General features: G+C 51.8%; 1 protein-coding gene across 4 annotated transcripts in view; it reads right to left on the bottom strand.

The window, feature by feature from the left end:
* SCHIP1 (schwannomin interacting protein 1) overlaps positions 1-21169 on the bottom strand; it is a 132486-nt gene that overhangs the window by 8933 nt on the left and 102384 nt on the right. The window contains exon 1 of one of the 4 annotated variants that reach the window (XM_051781872.1): positions 8005-8148. The exons of 2 other annotated variants lie outside the window; for them this stretch is intronic. In XM_051781872.1, the coding sequence (XP_051637832.1) occupies positions 8005-8034 (30 nt within the window). In that variant the 5' untranslated portion in view covers positions 8035-8148. Of the gene's footprint in view, positions 1-701; positions 1072-8004; positions 8149-21169 lie in introns of those variants that run through there. One more of the 4 variants, XM_051781870.1, reaches the window with a different exon arrangement.

Below are 21169 nucleotides of genomic sequence, written 5' to 3'. Positions count from 1 at the left end.
TGTCCAGGAGCACTGGGACACCCAGCCAGGCCACCAGGGCTATTTTTGCCAGGCTCTGTCATTACCAGCCTTGGATGATGACTATATTTAAAGTTCCAGAGCCATAGGCAGTGCCTTATTTTATCTCTGCGAAGCACAAGGGCTGTTACTGGATTTACAAACAGAAATTACAACCCCACGACATGTGTTTTTATCTCCTTTCCCTTCACAGGGGATTTACTGGTAAATGCAAACCCAACTCAAACTCAAGCCACGTGGCAAAGTGCCTTAAAATCCCGAGGGTCTCGAGGTAAGAGATGGAAACATCTCCTGACATTTTCTTCATCATAAAGATACGGAAAGGCAGAGGGAGGAGGGTCTGCTGCCCTGTGCCAGGGCATTAAACACCTTGGAGTACTTCCCTGCCCCAGCCCCTGAATCCCATGGCCCTGGGAGGGTGTAGGGCAGAATCCTATAGCCCTGGGAGGGTGTTGGGCAGAATCCTATAGCCCTGGGAGGGTGTTGGGCAGAATCCTATAGCCCTGGGAGGGTGTAGGGCAGAATCCTACAGCCCTGGGAGGGTGTAGGGCAGAATCCTATAGCCCTGGGAGGGTGTAGGGCAGAATCCTACAGCCCTGGGAGGGTGTAGGGCAGCATTCCATGGGTGCCCTCCTGCCAAGAGGGCTCCCGTGGGCAGACAAAGGCTCCTTTTTGTCCCTTACCTTTTTATAACTCCCCTCCCCGGCCGGTGCAGCTGCTTTCCTGATGACGTCACCCATTCCATCACCTCCCTCCCGACTCATCTCCTTCGCTCCCGGCTCCTCACGTGGCAACAACGGGGCATCTCAGTCCTCCCTCGGCTCTTCCCCGGGCACCGCGGGACGAGGCGCTCGCTCCAGAGCCGGGACCTGCCGCAGCCCCCCGGCCCCTGCCCGGGATGCCTCTCCAGCGCCTCTCCAGCACCTCTCCCTTCCCGGCTGTTCCAGAGCACCTTGCTTTTCCCAAATAAAGTCACGGAGCCCCAGGCAGCTGAGGAGAGGGAGGCGAAGGCTGTCGGGGCCAGGGAAGCCGCGTCCTCCTCCAGCCACTGCCAGCGCCGGATAAAAATAGCCCCGAGCCTTCCCCGGCTACACAAGGGCAGGAAAAAACCCGGTGTCTGATGTCAAAATCCAAGCCTGGCAGCGCAGCCCTGGCCAGGAGGAAGGGGCTTTTTCTCCCGGGCTTTTCACCGTGGAAGTTATCCCAGTAAATCCCCAGGAACCCGGGATATAAGGCTGGTGGTCCCAAGCCCTCGCAGGGCTGCTCAGGCAACCACAGGATGGAATTTTCACTCTACACAGGACCCACCAGCAAGGAGCTGTTTCTTGGCTAAATCAGCTTTGTCAGGTGCAAAAAATCCTTAATTTCTGGGAATGAAGCAACAGAACTCGAGGAGTGACCCAGCCTTACCCCCGTCCTGTGGGTGTGCAGGGCCTGGGGACCCCCAACCACTCCAGCCCTGGGTCCTGGGGGGGTCTGGGCTCGCAGCCCTCAGACCTGCACTGCTTCCAGCTCCAGCTCCTGTCTCCAGCAGTCCTACCTGGAGATCCGGCCTTCCCAACACAACCACTGACCTCCAGGTGCACAAATCCTGCTCTCCTTGCTGAGATCCCACCACCTGGATCAGCTGCAGATGGGCAGCTGGAGGCAGAGCTCGGGGTAGACATTCCTACAGGGAATCCTTAAAAGGTGGGATTCATCCCACGGTTTCCCAGTGATCCCTAAAACGTGACCCACCAGCAACAAAAGTCCTCATTTCTGGTGCGACCCAACGGCACAACAACTTAATAATTTCAATTGCCCTACAGTGTTTACGTGTCTAATGATACATCCAAGTCATGCTGACATCATGTCACCCAAAATGCATATTCCAGTTAAATTACCAGCTCTGACAACACACAAATTATGCATCCCAGCATTAGTCTACTCGGCATTTTCAGGAAAAAACAGCAATAATAAATGTTTAATCCCAGCCTTCTCCCTGTGCTTTGTAACTGTAATTCCCAAATGAAACAAAGTGGTCCTCTGGATATTTCATTATTTTTAGTTCCCCTCCACCACTGAGTCATTGTGTCCTTTTCCTGCTGTTGCTAAATTAACTTCCTCTCCAGGCCGTGGGGATGAATCCTGACACAATAAATCAGAAACAATAAAGAATGTCATAGCCCAGGGGGAAGGATGTGGTGGCCAGGAGCACCAGGCTGGGGGCTGAGCCTGCATTTGTGACCAGTCCCTGCATCATCCTCCCCTCACCCATCGGAGGGGGATGTTCCAGTGTCTCCTTCCCAGCTGGCTGAGATGCTGAGCCTGGTCCTGCTGTGCCCCCGGTACCCAACGAGCCACCCCTTTGCAAAGGGACATCAAAGCCACCCCTAAGGGTAGGAAGTGGCACAACCAAAAATGTACTCAGCCCTTTCCCCCCCTAGTTTTTAGGATATTTTATCCCCCATTCAAGGTTTCAGGCCAGCCCTGCTCTGCCCTGCCCTGGCATGCTCCAGGGCCAGCTTTGCTGATCTGAGCTGATCCCACAGAGCTGGTCTCAATCTCCAGTGAAAATCCTGCTTCCAGCAGCTGCCTCATTCCAAGCAATGGCAGAAAACCCAACCTGGTTAAGAAGCACAGCTTGGAGCCCCTGTAATCACTGCTGAGGCACATTTGGTGCCCTCCTCGGTGCCAGGACCAGACCCAAACCTGCCCCTTTGGGATGGGCATCTCCCCACTAGCAGAGACCCAGCCAATTTAAATCTGGATATCAAAACCATGAAAGAAATGAATTCTGGGGTTGTTTCAGCTCAGGGATCTGCTGTACAGCCCCTTCCTCACCTACTGCACCGTGGGCCAACCCCCACCACTGTCCCTGTGGCCACTGTGTCTGCTTGAAACAACCCCAAAAAAAGCAGGATGGGAGCTACACTCTGGTAGCTCCATGTTGGCATCACTGTCCACAGGCTCCTCACACACAGATCCCACCAGAAGGAAAGTGGTCTCCATGGGCACAGCCACCAGGGCAGCTCCTCCAGCGATGCTGGAGGGGGAGAGAGAGCCTGCTTTTTTTTTTTACAGCACGAAGGGAAAGCTCAGAACAGGCAGATCTGGAGCAGGTCAGCTGAGGTGTCCCTGGGAGGGAAGCACATGGAGCCAGAGCCACGGGGAACACTCGGGATGGGGACGGCAACACTCCTTAAGCGAGGCCAGGAAATAGGACACATCAACTTTTATGTGCTTTAAACACGCCTCGGTTGCTTATGGACAAGAAAGCAGCTAAATTTAACTCTGCTGTGCATTTGTGATGTTGCTGGAGTCAATAAAAGCCCCTCCATGCTGGGGTGAACTCCACTGGGGGAGGAATCACCCCCACTCCTGTTTGGGATCAGCTCCCAAACACGGCTGGATACCGAGTCAGGAGAGAAAACCCCTAAATTCCCAGGATATATCAGTGGAAGCCCTCTGAGCCCATTCCCTGGAAAACTGGGGCACCTGGGCCAGGGTATGGAGGTGGATTCCAGGCTCATGGAAATCACAAGTTGCCAGAACTATTGGAGAAAGACTGTTTACAAGAGCATGGAGAGACAGGACAAGGCGGGAATGGTTTTAAACTGAGAGTAGGGTTAGATGGGATATTGGGAAGAAATTCCCCCCTGGGAGGGTGGTGAGGCCCTGGCACAGGTTGCCCAGAGAAGCTGTGGCTGCCCCAGCCCTGGAAGTGTCCAAGGTTGGATGGGGTTTGGAGCAACCTGGGCTAGTGGAAGGTGTCTCTGCCCATGGCAGTGGGTGGCACTGGATGAGCTTTAAGGTCCCTCCCAACCCAAACCATCCTGGGATCCTATGATTCTATCTCACAAAACATTTATTTTAATGTAAAGGTTGGAATAAAGCTCCTCTGCACAGCCCCATTCCCAGCACAGCATCCTTCCAGCACAGTGCCAAGCACAAGTCCCTGCAAACTGAGGGATGAGCAGGACCCAACCCTCCCTCTGATGCTGCTTCCCTGAGCTTTAACACACTCCAAGTGCTTTCCACCCACATTGCAGAGCTTTTTTTTTTTCTTGGATCTCTGGCTCACCAAGGCCTCCAGCCTCACATCTCTGTAACAAAGGCTTTGTTTCATTGTCCCTGCTTTGGGATGCAGGGTCAGTGGCACGGAGGTTCCTCAGCTGTACCAGGCTCTACATCCCTCCATGGGCAGCCACGGGCAAGGGGCCAGGCCAGCAGCTTTCCCAGTGCTCCACACTGGGTTTTCATGGCCTTTGAGGTTTTTCTCCAAGGCCTGCCTCTTGGGGTTATGTTCTGCCCTCAGAATTTGCACTCTAATGAAAAACATGATGACAGCCTGGTATTTCTACAGCCTACAAAACCCTACAGAGATCAAACAAAAGAAACCTAATAAAACACCTCATTCTTCTTTTCTTCTTTTCTTTTCTCTTTTCTCTTTTCTTTTTTCTTTTCTTCCTCTTGTCTTTTCTTCCTCTTTCCTTTTCTTTCCCTTTCCCCTTCCCTTTCCCCTTCCCTTTTTCCTTTCCTTTCCTTTCCTTTCCTTTCCTTTCCTTTCCTTTCCTTTCCTTTCCTTTCCTTTCCTTTCCTTTCCTTTCCTTTCCTTTCCTTTCCTTTCCTTTCCTTTCCTTTCCTTTCCCTCTCCCTCTCCCTCTCCCTTTCCCTGAGTCCTTCATATTTTAAGATTGTGAATTTTATGGATTCATTTCCATGGTTCGGTGCTTTGTGGGACCCTGGGAGTTCTGGGTGTCATCCAGCCTTGCCTGGTCCATCCCTGGGGCACCCAGCCTGACCTGCAACACCACCAGCACCTCCTATCCATGGGAACACCAGCACCTCCCTGACACAGATCCTTCCAACAGACCCCTCTCCAGAAAACCACCCAAACAGAGACAATCCTGATGCCTGCACACAAAGCACATCCCAGGAAAACCCATGGAGCCTGAGAAGGACACATCACACCCCCTGACCCACCTCAGAAACGATTTCTAAACCAATAAAATCTCATTTTTTTTCTCCTCAGATCTTTTTTTTCTTTTTAATTTTCTTCGCACGTGTGAAGCCTGGAAACATCTCCCGAGCGACTGAGCCGCCAGCAGATACCTCAGCCCCTGACTGCTGCCAGAGCACGGAGCCAAACCCTGTTCCCACAGGCAACTGCCTCTTTGGAGCCTCCTGCCTCAGGCACAGGCACTGGATGCTGGGGGGGATTCTCTGCTTTTAAAGGAGAAATTCAGAAATCAGCCCAAGGAGATGATTTAGACACATCATCACCCACTTGTAAAACAGCGGTGAAGGAACACGGATAAAGAGCCTGCAGAGCCCAGTTCTGCTCCATGCAGGGATGGATCCATCAGGCAGAGCTGAAAATACACATTTACAAAGCAAACTGAAGCCCTGGCTAAGGCTGTGGGCCAGCAAAGCCCAGCTGAGACATGCAGCCAAATAAAACCTTGAGTTCCGTGCTACAGCCTGGATTTGCAGGCTGGACTTTCATTCTGGACCTCACAAAACATCCCTCAACCTGCACGAGCTGATGGTTTTCTGGGCAAGCTGCAGGAGAAATTACAGAGCCCTAAACAAAATGCTTGACATGGGGAAATAAATGGGTATAAATAAGAAAAGAGACACAGCTCAGAGAGAAATCCATGGCACGGAGAGCAGCAGCCTGTGTGACTGCAGGAAAGGATGCTGGGATCTCCAAAGAACAGAGGATCTGGCCTAAATTTAAGCAACCCACCTGCCTCAGCTACAGCCAAAACCCCAGGAGGGACCACCTGTGCTTCCCAGAGCAGCAGTGGCAGCTCCTTTACAGTGGCATTGAGGGATTTTGGGGCACACAACACAAACACCGTCCTCTTCCTCAGCACCTGCCTCATCCCCTGCACCCTCCCTGCCACACATCCCGTGTCCCAGCTGTGATCTGGTGTCACCAGAGTTTTTCTGCCGAATTCCTTCAAAACAAACACGTTTCCAAGTTTTCCCATGCGCTGCCTCGTTGCTCTCTTTGATTAATTTTTTGTTTATTTAGCAGCTTCAAAGCAAGGAGGGGAGCAGATCACACACACTGCCACTGTCCCCCCCCCCCCCCCCCCGGGGCAGCCACCAAAATCCCATCATTGCTGGCTTCCAGTCTGATCCCAAACCCGGGATTGCTGGCCACAAAAGGATTAGAACCCTGCCTTTGGGATAATGGCTTTGGGAGGGGGCTGGGGTTGCTCCTAATCTCTGCAGCGCTGGAGGAAGGGTTTGGAACAGATTGCATTCGAAGACATGGATTTTTTTTATTTTTTTTTTCCTCGGATTTGTGTGTTTTCTGGCTGGTTTCACTCTCATATTTACTGGTTTGGAGGGGAGGAAGCAACCCATAAACAAGCAGGGCACGAAAGCAGAGGGAAGCAGCAGCACTGCAGAGAGAGCCGGTGCATGAGCACGCAGGGATCCCGGCCAGGCCTGTGCTGCAGCTCAGCATCATCACCATCACCAGCACCATCATCATCATCACCATCATCAGCCCTCGCCCACCACCACGGCCCAGCTTCCACCCGGGAAACAATGCCCAACCTTTAACCCGAGTGTGCTGGGAAAACATCCGCTGCTCCCAAACAATGGCACCATTTATCGAGAGCAACAGGCTCGGAGCTGCAGGGAAATCAGCTCCCCTAAAAGGGAGGCTGGAAAAAACCCTCACAACCCAGGATTTTTTTTATTTCCCCCCCCCAAAGCAGTTAAAAATGGAAATTCACTTCCACAAGCATTTGCTAGGCTGAAAATATTCAGTGAAAAATCCTTTCAGCTCTTCTGTCTGCACGTACAAATGTTCTGTGTATTTTCCCTTTCTGATGTATTTTGCAGTGTGAGATATTTTGTTGTGAAACACAGACTGAAGTTGGAATTAAATGAGGTGGGGGTGGGAAAACGAGGATGAGATGCTGTGCTGGGCAAGGCCCTGTTTGCTGAGGGTCCAGCTCCGTGAATTCCTGGGAATGGGTGTTTTGCACAACACACTCGGTGCACGTAGGAAAACGCATTGCTCAGCATCGCCGTGGCAGAGGGACAGATGTTTGTGCCTTTAATAATCCACCTGTGTCATCGAGCCACCCAGATGCCACCCCTAAACGTGCCATCCAGACCCTAAAGGTGCCCTTTCTTGGGCAGGTGCACTCACCAGGACCCACCCTCTCTTCAGAGGGAAACGAAGCCACAACAACAGCCCACCCCAACTCTCACTCGCTCCACGGAAATAATCCTGATGTTCCCCAAACACGGGGTCTCTGCTGCCGCCCCCACCACCCCAGGGACCCCCAAAGGATGGGGGCGGCCGCGGTGGACGCTCAGACGGAGCAATTCTCATCCCCAGAACAACACCAGCTCTTACAGAGATTATTTAGCAGAAACCACGAACCGCGACCGGGCTGCAGCCCGGGAATACCCATCCCGCGGGGCAGCTCTCCCGCCTGGATCAGTCTGGGAAGCGCAGGAAATGATATTCCGCTCTAAACCTGACATCACTCTCCTGCGGCAGCTCCGGGAGCGCCAACCCGCAGGGAGCGGCTCCATCCAGGCAGGAAGGGATACAGGCAGAGAGCGGGATACAGGCAGTGGGATGCAAGCAGGGAGCGGGATGCAGGCAGCGGGATGCAGGCAAGGAGTGGGGTGCAGGCAGGGAGCGGGGTGCAGGCAGGGAGCGGGTGCAGGCAGGGAGCGGGTGCAGGCAGGGAGCGGATGCAGGCAGCGGGGCGCGGGCAGGTAGCGGGATGTCGGCAGCGCATCCCCGGCCCCGCTGCGCCCCCGAGCATCACATGGCGAGCACAAAAGCCCCGCGGCCGCTCCGACTCCCCCCGGGGAGCGGCGGGGCCGGAGCCCACGGTGCCAGCCCGGCCCGGCCGCCCGCGCTGCCGCAGCCCCCGAGCCCCCCCGGCTGGAACGGGGCTGGCCCCGGGCTGGGGGGGCTGCTCGGGGCCGGGGGGGGGTCAGGCCGCGCTCGTCCCTTACCTGGTAGGAGCAGTTTTCCTGGTGAACCATCTCGGTGCATCATCCGCCGCTGCCGCCCCGCCGGCAGCGCCCGCAGCCCCGGCGGGGGAGGAGGAGGAGGAGGCTGGGGAGGAGGAGGCTGGGGAGGAGGCTGCAGCCCGGGCCAGCCGGTAAGATGGATGCGGCCGCGCTGCTCCGCCTGCGCAGCGGCCCCGGGGAGCGCGGGGGGGCCGCGGCCGGTCCCGCCTCCGCCCGCACACGCAGCGCGGGGGGGCCGGGCAGGGCCGGGGCAGCCGCGATCCTCCGCGGGGAAAGGGGGGAAAAATACCCCAAACACCCGCCGCGGACACTGCGCTATGGGAAACACTCCCGAAACAACCCTCCAAACACCCCCGGGCGATGCTGCGGCAGCCGCGGGTCCGGCCCCCCCCGAGCCCCCGGGTGCGGGAGCGGCCCCGCGGGTGATGGATCGCGGCTGCGAGGCACCAGCTGCCCTAAGACACCTCAGATAAGGGCGAACAGGCACCTTCCCGCTGCCTTCTGCCACAGCGATCCCGCGCGGGATTTGCCGGCAGAGGCTCTGCCCTACATTCCCGGCTATTTATACCTTCTCCAGCCCGCAGCGAGGGAACGGCAGCTCTGCCGGGGCATCCCCCTGGGCCGGGCCCCCACCGCACCCCCGACCCGCTTTGGGATCCAGGGAAATCCACGGGACAAGGGGAAACGGCCCTAAGTTGAGCCTGGGGAGGTTCAGGTTGGATATCAGGAAAAATTTCTTCCCTGAGGGAGTGGTGAAGCACTGGAACAGGTTCCCAGGGAGGTGGTGGAGTCACCATCCCTGGAAGTGCTAAAAAAACGAGAGGATACTTCACAATATGGTTTAATGGGCTTGGAGGTATTCAAAGTTTGGAACTGATGATCTTGGAGGTCTTTTCTAACCTCAGCACGAACCCCCCCAGCCCCATTCACAAGAGCTTGGGGCTGTTCTGGCCCTGGCTGTGGTTGGGGATGAGGACTCAGCAAGTCTCATGTTCAGTTCCTAATTTTGGCTGGACACAGCCCATCCAAGGGGCACGAAAACACCCAGAGAGCGACAGGTTGGGCTCACCCCGTGCACTGGGCACTCTCACCCGGGCAGGCACCAGCCACTAGCAGGAATTCCAGGCCTTCCCCTGCCTTCCTTAGGCAAATAGGGCTTTATCCTGCTCCCAGTCCCAGCTGCAGGGACGCACATGACTGTGAAATCCAGACACACTTGCTCGCAGAGCAGCTCGGATTTGATTCCCCACACCAGATGTGCCTCTAGAAAAAAAAAGGCCTTTGTAGGATCATCGCTCTGCCCCAGCTTTTCCAGCTCTCCCAGCTTCCCACCAGCACAAACAGGCTGGAGCAGCCGTGGGCGGATGCATGGAGAGTCCCTGGAGTCCCTGTGCAGCTGGGACATGGATGGAGAGAACCCCCAGACCCTCCTCCCCAGTGCCCTCTGCCCTACAGCAGGAAAGCTTTCAAAAAAACCCCCAGATATTTCCTTTAAAAAGAAAAAAATAATAATATATTCTGCATAAGTTTCTAAGAGAGGATGAAGTCACTGCCTGGTTTTTACTGCAGAGAATCCCACTCAACCACCTGGGTAATAAAACATGTTTTGCTGTTTCCAAACATTAAAATAAAATTCAAAAAACCCCATCAAAATAAAACATCTCCAGTTTTAAATATACCATAAATAATAAAATAAATATAAATTAAATATACCATATAACCTTGGGCTTGCTTTGCAGAAGTATCTGTGGCGAGCTAAAAGCAGCTCCCTGCATTACATAAACTCTAATGCCATTTATTTTGTGCATCACAAGGAAAACTCCCAAAATTCCCCCCCCCTCTACTTCCCACGTGCTGATCTATCTATAACAGTGGTGACTCAGAGCTGATCCCAGTGGGGACTGCATCAACCTGGTGTGGCATGGGATGAACCCCCCAAATTATTAAATAGCTGATTCTTTTGGAAAAATGACCCCAGAGAGAGCCACGTTCACCTGCTGCAGCAAAGCCACCTGTCTGCAGCAAAGCTCTTCCCTCCAGGATGAGCCCGGGATGGAGGTGGAAAGGGCCAGGGATTATCCTCAGCCTCTGGATTTGCTCCCCTGCCCTGTATCCATTTGCATGATCCTTGCAGAAATGAGGTGGGAAGGCAGGTAATAATTAAAGCAGGGGGTGATTACGTTGAGTGAAAGGCTCCTGGCAGCTCTCCAGGTGGGTCACTGGGAAACTGCTCCTGGATGAAGGCAGGGAACACGTGCTGCTGATATCCTTGGAGACACAACCCAGTGGGAAGCCCCAGGGAAAGCCCCCAACAGCCCCTTCTCAGCTGGGAAGAGAAACTCAGGGGGTACCTGCACTGCCTGGTTTGCATTTCTTATCGGGTCACCCTCTGATTTAGGGGGTCTTTTACCACTGAGGAGACAACCTGACAAGTTTTCCCGAAGCTTTGCCCAAACCAGCTCTGAACTAGAAACATGAGGCTCAGGAAGGCCTGGAGAACATCTCCAGGGGGTCTGACACAACCCTGGCATGAAACTCTTCCCTCCAAAACCCCTCCAGGGCTCCTCCAGAGGGTCCGTGGAGATGCTGCTCAGGGACAGGGGCTGTCCTGGCTCAGTCCCCCAGCCCGGACCTGCAGGGGAGGTGACACCAGGAACGGGCCAGGCCTGATGTCCTGGATGCCTGCAGGGGTGAGGACACAAGGAATTCAATCCCATGGCACGGGCAGCAGCATCCCTGCTCCTCCTCCCCATGGACACACAGATCAAAACCACACAGCTCTACCAGACACTCCAATTCCTGCAGTGAACAACAGGATTTCATTAATTATCTACGGAAGGAGAAAACACCTGGTATCCCCAGTTCTGAGGGAAAACATAGAATTTCTGATTCTGGGCACGTACTTTGAGGATTTTTTTTTTTTTTAAGCCTACATGGCACATCCCAAGTGCTGCCCATCTCCAGCAGCCCTGTTTTCAGGGAGGCAAAGGCAGGCAGCAGAATTCCCCCTGCCAGGCTGTCCCTGCCTGCCCCCATCCCAGCCTTCTGCTTCCCCTGGCTGCTGCACCTCTGCCCCGGCTCCAAGGAAATCATTAACAGGGCAGAGGGAGGGACACACCGGGGTTATCGGCTCTCCCATCATCATTCCCGCTGGGGGGAAAACACTCCTGCGAAAGAATAAAGCCGTGCAGCGAAGCCAAACCCTCCCGTTCCCAGTGCCTGGGAGAGAGGGCACCCGTGGGAGGGGAGGGAAGGGAAGCAGCCCGGCCGGATTACTCACCGGGAAGCCGCAGCCAGCCCTTTTCCTGACGTGTTCCTCGTTTCTCGCTGTCCCACACATTTATTTTTACACACACGTGTCGTGCTCTGTGCCTGAACCCCCCAGCAGCTGCAGGGACTGACACAGCCCCGCACCCCTGGGCTTTGGGATGGGGAGGAAAAGGGCAGGAGTGGCGTTAGTTCCACAAGGCAGGAGAGGCACGGCATTCCTGCTCTCCCAGGGAAACACCACAAAGGTTTTCCTGCCCACGGTCATTCCTCCAGGGGCCTTATCAGCTGGGAAGGTTTATTTTTCAGGCTGGGACTGGCCAACCCCTCTGGCTCGTACAAAAAGCCAGGCTGAATTAACAGGCTTTTTTATTTATTTGTTTATTTTTTTCCCAGTCTCAAAATAACAGGGAAAAATGAGGGAGGAGCTGAACACCTGGGAAAACACTGTTTTGATTTTCACAGAATCACAGAATGGTTTGGGTTGGAAAGCACCTTAGAGACTGTCTAGTCCAAAAGCCCTGCCACGGGCAGGGACACCTTCCACTGGCCCAGGTTGCTCCAACCTGGCCCTGGACACTTCCAGGTATCCAGGGGCAGCCACAGCTCCTCTGGGCATCCTGTGCCAGGGCCTCCCCACCCTCACAGCCAGGAATTCCTTCCCAGTATCCCATTCTCTGGCAGTGGGAAGCCATTCCCTGTGTCCTGTCCCTCCATGCCTTGTCCCCAGTCCCTCTCCAGCTCTCCTGGAGCCCCTTTAGGCCCTGCCAGGGGCTCTCAGGTCTCCCTGGAGCCTTCTCTTCTCCAGGTGAACCCCCCCAGCTCTCCCAGCCTGGCTCCAGAGCAGAGGGGCTCCAGCCCTTGGAGCATCTCCGTGGCCTCCTCTGGAATAACAGCCCATCCCAGCAGAGGGAGATGCTCCTGCTGCCCCCGTGTCCATGGCCTTGCCCAAACACAACGAGCTCACAGGGAACCAGGAATTAAACACAGCATCCCAGGATTTCAGCTTTATTTGCTGATGATTTCCTGGGAGTGAGGGATTTAGCTCCTCTTTAAGCCAAGCTAAAGCTTTCCCAGGGTTTAAATCCAGCAAGAAAAATAAAGAGAAAAGAGATTATTTTTAATCAGTTAATACTAGACATCTGCTTGAAAGGGGAGCATTTGTTTGGATTACACCCATGGATAATGTTTTAGACTATTACTTTTTTATTTAAGGAAGATGATGCTGAGGGCTTTGCCATCATTTTGGATGTGTTACTCTGCTCTATGAGAGGATAAATCTCCAGTGACTTAAGAGCCCAATGTCCTTCCCTCTTCCATGCCCCTTTTACTTCCCTGGAGGTTTCTGGAGTCCTTTCCAAGCAGCACCTTAACAACTCCCCCCAGAAGAACAGGGATACCAGCTGATTAATTTAGGATAAAAATACATAATACATAATGAAACCACGATTTTCTCTTCCCTCAGAACACGGAACAGAAGGATACAGCAATTCCACATCCTGATTCCTCTGATGCACAGGATGTCAAACAGGGAACTGGAGGGAATCATTTAAGCCACACAAGTATTTATAACTCTCTGGTGACATAAAAGCGACAAATCACAGGGAAAACAACCAGATTTTTCCATGGACCCCATTCAGGGAGGCTCACTGGTACCACACAGGCTGAATTTTTAATTGGGCAATTTATGAGCTGGATCACACATGTTTACTAGAGAATTTACAGGCTGATGAGGAGCAGGTATGAGCCCACCAAGCACTCACTGCTAATGAGTGGAGAGAGGAAGGCTCCAGGGAAACCTTGGAGCTGCTTCCAGTGCCTACAGGGGCTCCAGGAGAGCTGGAGAGGGACTGGGGACAAGAGGGACAGGACAAGGGGAATGGTTTTATGCTACAGGAGGGTGGATTTACGTTGGATATTAGGAATAAATCCTTCCCTGGGAGAGTGAGGAGGCCCTGGCACAGGTTGCCCAGAGAAGCTGTGGCTGCCCCTGGATCCCTGGAAGTGTCCAAGGCCAGGTTGGAGCAACCTGGGCTAGTGGAAGGTGTCCCTGCCCAGGGCAGGGGTTTGGGACTGGATGACCTTTAAGGTCCCTTCCAACCCAAACCATTCCCTGATTCCATGAACCATTTAACCTACCAGCACCTACAGAATGTGAGGATACAAAACAGCAAAGCTCCAGCTGCCTCCTTGCAATGTGATTTATATGGTTAAAAATAAAATATTCTTGGGGAAATGCAATATTCCCAGAATGCTTATGGACAACACGAGCTCTTCAGCAGGATGAGGCAGACCTGTCAGGTTTGGTGTCAGCACCAATAAATTCAAATATCCCAACCCATCTCACTCTGCAGCACTATTTCTACCCCATTTGGGAGCGGATTTGTAGCAAATCCCATCGGCTACAACCCAATTTTCCCCATTTTTGGCTGGCACACACAGTGCCCTGCATCCTGGGAAAGCAGAGGGGTTGGGCTGGGTGATATTTGCCCGAGCTGAACTGAACTCAAAGCTCAGCCATCCTCCCTCCCTGCAGCTGATGTGCCAATCCAGCTCAGGGACAGCTGCTCCCAGCAGCATTCCCAGTCCTGCTGCACCAGCTGTGCCCGACTCACCCCCTGCCTTCACCAGGAGCAGCCTGGCACCATCAGCCAGGGCATCCACACCACCCTGCAATCAAGGAGACCCCCTGACTTCACCTCTAAATCCTATTTTCTGCTCCAAGCCGTGCTGGGCTGAAGTATCCTGATACCCATCAGCTCCCAAAACCATCTGAAATCTTCCATGAAATATTCCCAAAGCTGCAGCTTTATAAATATTGACACAGAATAGCTGAAAATCATTAAAGTGTGAGCTGTGAGGAACATCTTCATCTGATCTCTTTGATACCAAATTTAATAGAAGTTTTTCACTGCCCTAATAACCCAGTTATGTATTTTCAAATCCATGGTCAGCACATGCAGCTCACAGACAAGTTTTCCTATCCTTCTTCTCCCCGCTTATTTTATTTATTTTCATTTTTCAAATATTAAATTTGTTATTTTCGAAAACATATTTGAAAAAAATAAAGCTGCACTGGGCCCCATGACACACACATTTTAACAGCAGCAGAGAGAATTAATGTATTTTTCCAGGAGTAAGAGAGAAGAGTGGAAAAATGGCAGGACAAGAGAGAGATTTTCCCTGAGAGGATGAAGGACAGGGTGGCCTTCACCTTCCTGGGACAGCAGGAATTATGTGGAAGTGTTGCTGAGTTGGAGGCAGAAATCTCACATCCCATGCCCAACACTTAGAAACCATTAAGCCACTGGTCTGGGGCCAAAAGTAATTTCTGGATGAAATATTAAGCCCTTTAAATTGTGGCAAAAATCCCTGGAACTGCAGGCAGGCAGAGCAGCACAACCTGCATTTAAATACAGGTGATTAATTCCTTTTTCGTGTGCCCTGTACAACGGGGCTGCACTTATTTCATCCTGCAGCAAAAATCAGGGGCTGAGTTATCACTTTTAATAAATAAGAGATATCACTTATAAATAAGGCTGTGACCCCACAGGAGCCAGAGGGCAACATCTGGGGGTGGGGATGGGATTATCCTGCCGCGGGGTTGCCTCGAGGTCATCTATCCCTTTCCATTCCCCTCCTGCTTTCCAGTTGGGAACAGCTGAGAGGGCTTATTTCTGGGCTGGCTTTATTTTACAGCTCATTTGAATTGCAAAACGGGCGATAAAAAGCCCAGAGCAGGGACTTGCAGGCTGAAGAATAAACACACCCGGGTTACAAACGCACCGTGGAACGAAAAGTTTCCTTTTCAAGCAGAGGCAAAGCCCATCAATATGAATATACTGGTGCAAACAGGTGACTGTGTGCCCTTTAAATGCTTCCTCAAGAAAAGAGTGAGTTTGCAGGGACAAACCTTCCTCTAAGTCGTGGGCAGGACAGAAATTGTGGATTTTTGCCACAGCTCTGAAGGCAGATCCCCATTAATTCCAAGCTTACTGCCAGAAATCCACCTTTTTGGGGGGAGTTTACTTATACCATGCACACAACACTCCCCAAACCCATAATCCTCCAGAGAAAATCAATCCCTGACACTGCTGAGATCAGGGGGGTTGGGAAGGATGGGATGGAGCAAACACAGGTCCAACGTGAGTAAAGCCCCGCTCCTGCTTCAGGTTGATTTTAACTTTTCAGCCTTTAAACAAACGGCTGCAAAGCTGATTTTTTTTTCAGTTTGCCTCCCAACCCCACTGTCACTCGAGAAAGGAAAACCAATAATCCTCTTGTGCTGCAGCAGCCCGGGGCAGAAAGCTGATTACCCTTAATGGGTATCATTTACAGCCCCAAAACCAATTCCATCAGCGCTAAGAAATCCCATTCCTGCTCCTTCCTGACACCAAACCCAGTCTTTAAAGTAAGACATGAAGTTATCCCCCTCGGTAGGGCAGGCACAGAGAGCATGAAGCTGGAAAAAGCTAAAAATAACAGGATAAGCAAGGGTGGATCCCAAGTGAGCCTTATTAGTCATGGAGAGAGGGAGCCACGGGGCTGCTGCTGGTGGCAGAGCAGCACCATATAAGAGCAAGAAGAGACTCTTGTCTCTTAAATCTCATTTCTCCCCCTCTCCTGCTCTACCTCAGGCATTCTTTTCCTCTGGTTCTGGCAGCCTCCAGCTCCTCCTGATAACACGGGGTCTTGTTTTCTGCGAGTCTTTACACGGAATAAAGATCATTTTAGGGTGATTCATTTTAAGGTGTCTGCTGGAATCAGACCAGTATTGACAGCCAGGCGTGTCAGGGGGTTGGTAGACATTGGGGGTTGGATTTTTTTTCCACTTGCACCATCTTTGTGTCCAAATGGAGTGTCTGAGGGGAGCGATGGAGTCCCTGAGGGCAGAAGGGCCCAGCAAGGGCAGCGTTGGCTCCCAGAGGATTAATTTGGATGAGCACAAAGGGGAAGGTGCAACTTGCAGTTTTCTCTTGCGATGAAGCCATGGGACAACAGAGGCATTAGTAAGGAAGAAATTCTTGCCAGGGTGAGGCCCAGAGAACCTGTGGCTGCCCCACCCCTGGAAGTGTCGGAGGCCAACTTGGGGCAGGCTGGGTGGGAGGTGTCTCTGCCCATGGAACAAGATGAGCTTTAAGGTCCCTTCCAGCTCCAAGCAGCCTGTGATTGATATAAACACAAAGGAACACCAAAGCTCAGCCTGCAGCTTTCCAGCACCTCCAATGTGAAAATCCCTGGGAATGCTCAAGATACCTGGGAGCAGGATTGGGAGCATCACGTCACCCCGGCACAGCGGGGCTGCATTTGCACACAGTGGCCCCTTGTTCCTGTGACCAAAACCCAGAGAACTGCTGTTTGTTCTCATGACTGGGGCTGTCTCCCGAGCTTCTCTAAGCATCCCATTCATCCAGAGCAGCCCTCATGTCTCCAAACCCCTTTTCCAGCAGGACTAACACGCACACAGCGTTCCGGCTCCGGGCGCTGCTCCACCGTAATTTTCCAGTTTAAAAGGAACAAGGATAATTAAGCAGTGAAATAAGGCTTTAGTGCTTCAACACTCGTGAAGACAAATGAAAAATCAAATATAAAGAAGAAAAGAGAGCAGTGCTGCACATAAAGCTGTGTCTTGGCCCAATTTCAGCCCCTGCAGACGGCCAGGGGAGCAGGAGCGCTCGTCCCATCCTGGGTCCTACCACAGCCTCTGCTTTTAATGCCACTTTGGACTCCTACCTTTCATGTCAGGGAATTAAATCCACCATTACACCGCTACATCACCAGGGCAGGCTCTAGGAATAAGCCCTACTCCTGCAAACAAGCCCAGGGATGTTTTGGCAAAGCTTCAGGAACTCCTCAGCAATCAGGTGTTGGCACAACCTCGGGATGTGCCATTAAGCAGAGGCTGGTTCTGGCCTCAGATTCCCTCTACAGAGAAATTAGAGATTATATTTATGGATTTTACCAAACTATCAGTGCAAAAGGAGCTGGGAAAGAAAAGCCAGAGCAGGTTGTTGTGTCTCTGCTGCACAGCTTCTCTCCATCAGCTCTCCCAGGAGCTGCCAGCCCAGAGCAGAGGGATCATAAATGACCTTTTAACATGAAACTAAAGCCACAGCCAGGCCTGCTTTGTAAACCAGAGTCATGGCCACTGTTTGCTCAGAGCCACTGACCATGGAATCACAGAATTGTTGAGGTTGGAAAAGCCCTCTGTGATCACCAAGTCCAACCATTCCCAGCACTGCCAAGGCCACCACTGACCCATGTCCCCAAGTGCCACATCCACAGGGACAGGGACTCCACCACTGCCCTGGGCAACTGTGTCAGGGCTGGACAACCCTTTCAGTGAAGAAATTCTCCCAGTATCCAACCTGACCCTCCCCTGGCACAGCTGGAGGCCGTTCCCTCTCCTCCTGTCCCTTGTTCCCTGGGAGCAGAGCCCGACCCTCCCCAGCTCCCCCCTCCTGTCAGGGGGTTGCAGAGCCAGAAGGTCCCCCCTGAGCCTCCTTTTCTCCAGGCTGAGCCCCCCCAGCTCCCTCAGCTACTCCTGCTGCTCCAGCCCCTTCCCCAGCTCCGTTCCCTTCCCTGGACACGCTCCAGCCCCTCCATGTCTGGCTCGATCCTGTTTGGTTTGTCCTTGGCTGGAGCCTTGTTTGTGCTTGTCCCACATGGGTGTAGGACACTGTCTGGGGTGACAAAGGCTGGGCTGGAGGTTGGATTGACACCCCACCCGTGGAGCTGAGCTGGGTCTGGCCTCAAACCAGGAGACAAGGGAGAAAGGGAATGGGCGACACCAAAGCCCTGAGGCACGGGAGGAAAAGGAGAGGGAGGTGGGAACTGTGGCTGCTGCAGCAGAGCAATTACAGCTCAAAGGGACAAAACAAAGTCCCCCAGCTCTCAGGGAGCTGTGCTGGGGAGCACAGGAGGGCTCTGCTTCCCCACAGTGGGTGTTCCCCAAGGAATACTCGTCTCCAGGCTGGAAACAGCCACAGCGTGTCCAAGGCACCTGGATCCTTCTGGTGGCCTTCCCTGGGGAAAGTTTATTTTACAGGAAACTGTTGTTTCTCCAGCAGGCACGTGCTATGTTACATGTTTACTAATTCCCCTCCATATGGATTATGTAACAAGCAAAAAAAAAAAAACCCTTTTCCTAAAGCTCCAGTTACTGTGTCACCAGCACCTCCTCAAGGGTGCCCCTTGGGAATCAAGGCAGGGTTGGATCCGGACCTCAAACTGCTCCATTTGGATTCCAGTTTGGTTTGGTCCAGGGCAAAACATGAAAATCAGAGTAATTAACAGGCATTAACACTGTTAATTGTTATACAGACACTACACTGGCTGTGAGCTCCAGCCTTCCTAAAGGAATGCTGGAGGCCTTGGAAGGGTTTTTGGAGGCTGCAGCAGCTCTCCAGTGTCTATGATTTGTCTCAGCAACTCCAGTGACATAAACCTGCAGCTAATTCTACATCCCAAGCTTTTCATGGGGAGAACAAAGCAGGAGGGACTGCAAATGGAGCTCTGGAGAGGATGGGAGCTTGGAGCCATTCCCTGGGGATAACACAGCTCCATGTTGGACCAAGCCATGCAGAGATCTGGGCTGGGGAATGGCCCAGCACCACCACCACAAAATCTCATCTTTCATCTTTACATCAAGCCAAATATATATATTTACATGGCAATATGGGGACAGGGGACTCGAGGAACTTCAAGGTCCATTCCAAGCCCTCAATGTTCTCTGATTCCAGCTGCAAATGTGGGAAACCCTCATCTCCTGTGGACAGCCTGGACTGGTATTTCCTGGGAAACAGGTTAGTTCTTCCAGCCTTTGTACAGAGGCGAGGACTGGCCAAGCTCTGAGCACCTATTTTGTGCAATTTAAATATTATTTAATCTACGGAAATATCATCCATTTTGGTCATTTGGGATGCAGCTCAAAGGAATTCCTGGAGAAGAGGGGTCAAGGCCGTATTCCAAGTTTGCAGGGACCCTGATTTTCACCTAATTTGCCCTTCCCAGAAGCAGAGACTGGGAAAGGGTCCTGGAGATGTTTGTTGTTTTTTTTTTTTTTCCAAGGCTACAGGATGTTTCCCTGCTGCTCCCAACAGCTCCCAGGTGAGCCTACAGGAATAACAAGCTGGGAGCCTTCCTCTCAAGAAAAGGCCCCTTTGGTCTTTGCAAGGCACAGCCAGAAGTTGGTTTTATGCTTTGAAAATGAGAACTAATGGCTGAGAAAGCAGCAGAAAAAAGGGAAGGCCAGCTGGATAAATGCTAAATAAGCAGCTGGATATTCTGCATTAATGCAAAAGCACAGCACAGAGGAGTCAGGATGGAAGAATGATTCACTGATTAATTATTTTTTTTTCTTAACTACCAAGAACAGTTGCTCATCAAACACCCCTCAAGCCAAGGAGCCAGGGGGGAGGATGACCATCCATGACTCAGGTACAGAATTACTAGTTCCCCAAGTCCCTCTTTAATAAATCCAACGTAGGAATTACATGAAATAAAAAGTTTAGATTAAATTTTTAATAACTCACTAAAAGCATCTCGATTCCCCACAGGCCACACACACCAGCAGCTTTTGTGTGCATAAAGAATTAAGCACTTTAATATAGTTCTCTTTTATTTCTTAACGTTGCCATCTACCAGCAGAGAGGGGATCAAATCTCAGCCCAGCACTTCCCTTTCCTCCCTGACCCTTCCAAATTGCAGCTATTTCCTCCAAAAAACTCAGATTTCACTGTAACAAAGCCCAGGGCAGCTGAAACAAATGTCCTTAGTGTGATTTTCTCATTTGAAGGAGATCTACAAACCTCTGGGCTGCAAACCCACATGGGGGGGGTATAAATAAGATCTCCCACTTCTGGGACACAAAAGGGAAAGATGAACACCCCAAAAAATGATCCAAGTGCTGGAAGAAGCTGGAATCCCTTGAGGAGAAGAGGGATTATGTAGCACCTCACATCTAAGGCAACAGTTGCTGATAATTGCAAGAGGAAAAGTCATTTTCCACCAAAGCTGAGCTGGCTCAGGATTGATTTCAGAGCCAGGTCGGTGGGAGAGCTGGGAGGAATATTTTTAAACCTTTTTAGTTCTAACTAAGGAAACTTCCCTCACAAAAGCAGAATTATTTGAAGATTGAACAGACAAAACAGAGCAAACCCTGGTGGAGGAGAACCAGAGACCCTCAGCAGAGTTCCTCTGCCTGGCAGAGGATGGGGAAGCAGCCCCTGATCCATAGGAATTCCTGGATGTTTAGTGGAAAACACTAAACTGATCAGATGATGTGATTATTTTCAACAGCTGTTTGGTTTAGAAAATAAAAACCTATTGTAAGGCACTGGGAGAACCTGCAAAAATCAGATTTATGTCCAGTGCTGATTGTACCAAACTTAACACAGGAATTTTATACTCCTCCTCAACAGGGTTTCCCCTCAAAAAGCATCATAAAAGTCTTATTTTTACTGATGTTTTAGGAGTAGGAGAAATGATGCCCTGGATCCAGTCAGGATCCAGTCATTTCTTTCCAGCTTCTACACAAATTTTAGAAAAATAACCACTTAATTTTCCAACCAGTTAAAGCAAACCCACCTCAAATCCAGGCAGAGAGGAATAAGGAAACAAATCACAGTAATTCTTGCTGTTCCTATCGCTGCTAAGCCAATTCTGCTGGTAATAAACACACTCTGTGAGGTCTTGGGGGGGATTTCGAGCATTACTTAGAGTATTTAAATATGGATTTTCAGCAGAAAGGTCCCTGAGCAACAACTGTCACCGTTAGTTTGGGAGTCAGGATGAGCCTGGAATTTGAGTGCTCCTCTGTAGATCTGCTACTGTGCTTTGAGTTGCACTGAGTAACCTCTTTTTATATGGTTTTAAATAC

This window comes from Manacus candei, unplaced genomic scaffold, assembly GCF_025592945.1.
Source record: "Manacus candei isolate 608988 ecotype Guabito, Panama unplaced genomic scaffold, ASM2559294v1 h1tg000015l, whole genome shotgun sequence".
Classification (NCBI taxonomy): Eukaryota; Metazoa; Chordata; class Aves; order Passeriformes; family Pipridae; genus Manacus; species Manacus candei.
Note: the sequence above shows the minus strand (reverse complement) of the source record. Positions and strands in the feature narration are given on the sequence as shown.